At 44.7% G+C, this 3,573-nt stretch overlaps 1 protein-coding gene across 1 annotated transcript in view; it reads right to left on the bottom strand.

Moving 5' to 3' along the window:
* Positions 1-2,611, bottom strand: part of LOC308091283 (teashirt homolog 3-like) — a 28,820-nt gene extending 26,209 nt beyond the window's left edge. The window contains exon 1 of the mRNA XM_080436762.1: positions 2,208-2,611. Within this exon, the coding sequence (XP_080292888.1) occupies positions 2,208-2,247 (40 nt within the window). The 5' untranslated portion in view covers positions 2,248-2,611. The remainder of the gene's footprint in view (positions 1-2,207) is intronic.
* Positions 2,612-3,573: the final 962 nt, after the last annotated feature.

Raw genomic sequence — 3,573 nt, 5'->3', positions numbered from 1 at the left:
GGGGGTTGGGGGATGTGGGGGGGGGGGCGTGTAGGGGTGCATAAAAAAACTAAGAAATAATGAACGGACGGACGGACAAAAGAATTCCGCGTTCGCCAGAGGGGAAAAAGAAAGGAATAGAAGAGTTGTTTTCCAAAACGGCGAATGGTCTTCGTTTACGAGCCTCTTAATGATCCTGCGTCAACAGACAAAAAACAGTGCGATTTATACTCTGTCGTACGACGGGAGTCGCGCGTCGGAAACGGACAATCCGCCAGCTCACGACGCGTTGCATCGCACCGCGTCGTGAGCTGGCGAATCGGACATTTTCGCCGCACGACTCCCGTCGTTCAACCGAGTGTAATCGGGGGGGGGGGGCCTTTAAAAAGCGATTGCGGGAGGAGAGAGAAGAATGAATAGATGACGAGGAAAAGCACTAGAGGACGAGAAACAAAAAGAAAAAAAATAAAGAAAAAAAAAAACGTCCTCCATCGCCGATCTGAAATCAGAAAGCTTTCAGTCATCCTTTATGTGCTCCCCGCGGCCACTCGGAGCCAGTGAGCGTGTACATTAGGGAAGGCCGGGGCATTTTGATGAAATAAAAGCCCAGGCCCCGGCTTATGGCTAAACAGAATGGGAGCACTCACTCTGCCTTGTCTCTGATTGACCATTAAAGCCATTGATGAATGGCCCTGTCAGAGCAGAGACAATTAAATCAAACATGAAACAAAGCCATGATGGTGACGTTCCAGTCTGACAGAGCAAACCCATTCCTCCCCTCCATTACATAGCACACAGCTCCTTTTTATGACCACCGTGCACTGTGTGTGTGTGCACGTGCGCGCGCGCGTGTGTGTGTGCGTGTGTGTCACTTTCAAAGGGAACAAGTGAGAATGGACACATGAGAGTGAGACATTCTCAATCCTCCTGGAAGTGTGTGCACCTATATTGTGTTCCTCCATGTGTGTATCTATGTGTGTGTGTGAGCGCGTGCATGTTGTGTCATGGCTCACTGTGAAACTACTTTAGCCTAGCCCCCCCCCTTCACTTTTTCGTGAGTCACTTGACCGTCAGTGGGAATGAAAGAAGGCTGGAAAGTACACAGGGCTTTTCAGAGTGGTTTAAATGTGACGTCAAGAGGCTCGGGAGCCACATGGGGGAGTGATTTTCTGATGCAAATCGGGAAGGAATAGATCAAAGCCCGGATGACAGCCAATCAATCAACCGTCAAATCAGACATGGCAACTGTCGATTATGGCTCCTTCCAGTCCACGAAACCCTCTTTGTCTGTGCTCAAACTGTTTATCTTATCCCAAGGAGAGAGAGAGAGAGAGAGAGAGAGAGAGAGAGAGAGAGAGAGAGAGAGAAAGAGAGAGAGAGCGAGAGGGGGGGAGAGAGAGGGGGAGAGGTAGAGAGAGAGAGAGAGAGAGAGAGAGAGAGAGAGAGAGGGAGAGGTAGGCCTATAATTCGTCAACCTATCCCGAGTCCAAAGAAGAAGTTTATCCGCTTGGATCTAATGTTCACAAACAGAACGCCTGGGGCTCAGAGGAGATAGTGAACACTACACCACCATTTATCACCAACGGCTTTTACTCTGAAAAACATCCGCAGAAACATTAAAGTGAACTTACTGTACAGCCATACATAGCCTACTATTCACATTATAGGCAACTTACTGTACAGCCATACATAGCCTACTATTAACATTATAGGCAACTTACTGTACAGCCATACATCCTAACATTATAGTCAACTTACTGTACAGCCATACATACACGCAGCCACAGGGAACAACAATAGGAAGCGAAAGTTCTCTTGTAACCTAATGTAACTAACCTGGTTACTACGTAGCCGACCAAAGTTTGCTATTACGACGCTTTGACGACGCGTTTTCTCGGCAAAACGCGTCGTAAAAGCGTAGTAATAGCGTCAAAGCGTTGTAATAGCAGCACTCGACTTTTTCCTCGAAAAGGGGGAAGGACATATCGGTGTTCCTAAATATGACTTGTTGTCGTTAAATAGGTTTAATATAACTGTACAACACTTTTGTCTCGTCGCAGAACAGAACAGAGCAGACAAGCGCATCATCGTAAAAAAAAAAAAAAAAAAAAAACTGGAAACGGAAATGCAGCGGTTATAAGTGGGCTTTACAAAAGATACATCCCTCCTCAAACAACATCATCTGCATAAAAAACAATCTTATTATTTACTCATAAATAAATACATACCTGCTGCGCGCTTAGGCGCCTCTTGTTTCCTCCGCGGCATGTCGTGGACGTCCGTGGAACTCTTTTCGTTTTTTTGTTGTTAGAATAAAAAAGAAAAAACCCTCGCAGAATCCGAGAAGGTCCAGAGAACAGAGATTTACGCCGTCATGTAGAGGCTATAACACTAACACAACACTACACACAACATCTGAAGTCCTCAGGAGAAGCCGAAGAAACCATTGTTATGGAATCATAAACCTGGCGTTGAAAACTCCTCGGGGCGAAGGTACGAAGAATGTCGGGAGGATGCGATCGGATCGCATGGATAAATATTTAGGTCTATGTGTTTTAAAAAAGAAAGAAAGAAAGGTCGGACACCCCCGTGTCAATGATGCTAGTGGCCGCCAGACAGCAGGCTCCGTGTCTCAGAGCGTGGCAACAGGCAAAGTTGAGGGATAGCGAGATGATCGCGTCACTCAAACAGGCATGAGAATGGGCAAGCCCACTGCTCCGTTAACTCTTTACGGCTCGGAGGGGGCGGGTCACCTACACACACCACTGGTGGTTCACGATCAAAGTGGGGTCCGCGGACCCACCTAGGGGTCCTTTAGGGGCCCCCAGCCAAATTAGATAATCAAGAAATCAGTTTAACCACTTTAGATGTAGCGTATGCGTTGGCGTCTCTAAGCTTGTAAATCTGCTATTTAGAATAATAAAAATCTTTAAAAAAAAAAAATCCTTTCTTTTTCTTTTTTCTTTTTCAAAATCATTTTAACAACACAAATATTGTATGAGGTACCTGGCACGTAATAGCCTATTTTCAGATGGGGGTTCGTGGAGAAATACATTTGAGCCTGACTGTGGTTCACAAAGTGGGGTTCGTGCACCCATAGGGGTCATTAAGAGGGTTCCAGGGGTTCCCCAGCAAAATGAGGAACAGTTTAAAGTAGCCTACTAAATTGCCTACATTACAGAAATTTTAAATAGCGAAAATAGGATTCAAATAATTACGGTATATGCCCCAAAAATATGGATTCCAGGTTGAAATTGTTTAATTTCACTGGCTATGTGAGAGAATGAACTATATGAGAATAACTATTAAGAAATAACTATTCAGTTACTTCAACTTCAGCTATTGTCACATCACATGTTTACAGATGTAAAATCATTTTACGTTTTCAAGAAAGGGAAGAATGGAGATAGAAAGGAGGAAAGAGGAACAAGGAAAACAGGACAGATATTCCAAATATTCCTGGTATGAGAGTAAAATATATACACATGGAGAGCTTAGAAATGGCAGTGGAATGAGGAAGTTCAAATAGCAGCCTATATATTAACACACACAAACACACACACACACACACACACACACACACACACACACACA

The sequence above is a fragment of the Gymnoscopelus braueri genome (genome assembly GCF_963280865.1).
Source record: "Gymnoscopelus braueri genome assembly, chromosome: 9".
NCBI classification, from domain to species: domain Eukaryota; kingdom Metazoa; phylum Chordata; class Actinopteri; order Myctophiformes; family Myctophidae; genus Gymnoscopelus; species Gymnoscopelus braueri.
This window is presented reverse-complemented; position numbering and strand designations above follow the sequence as displayed.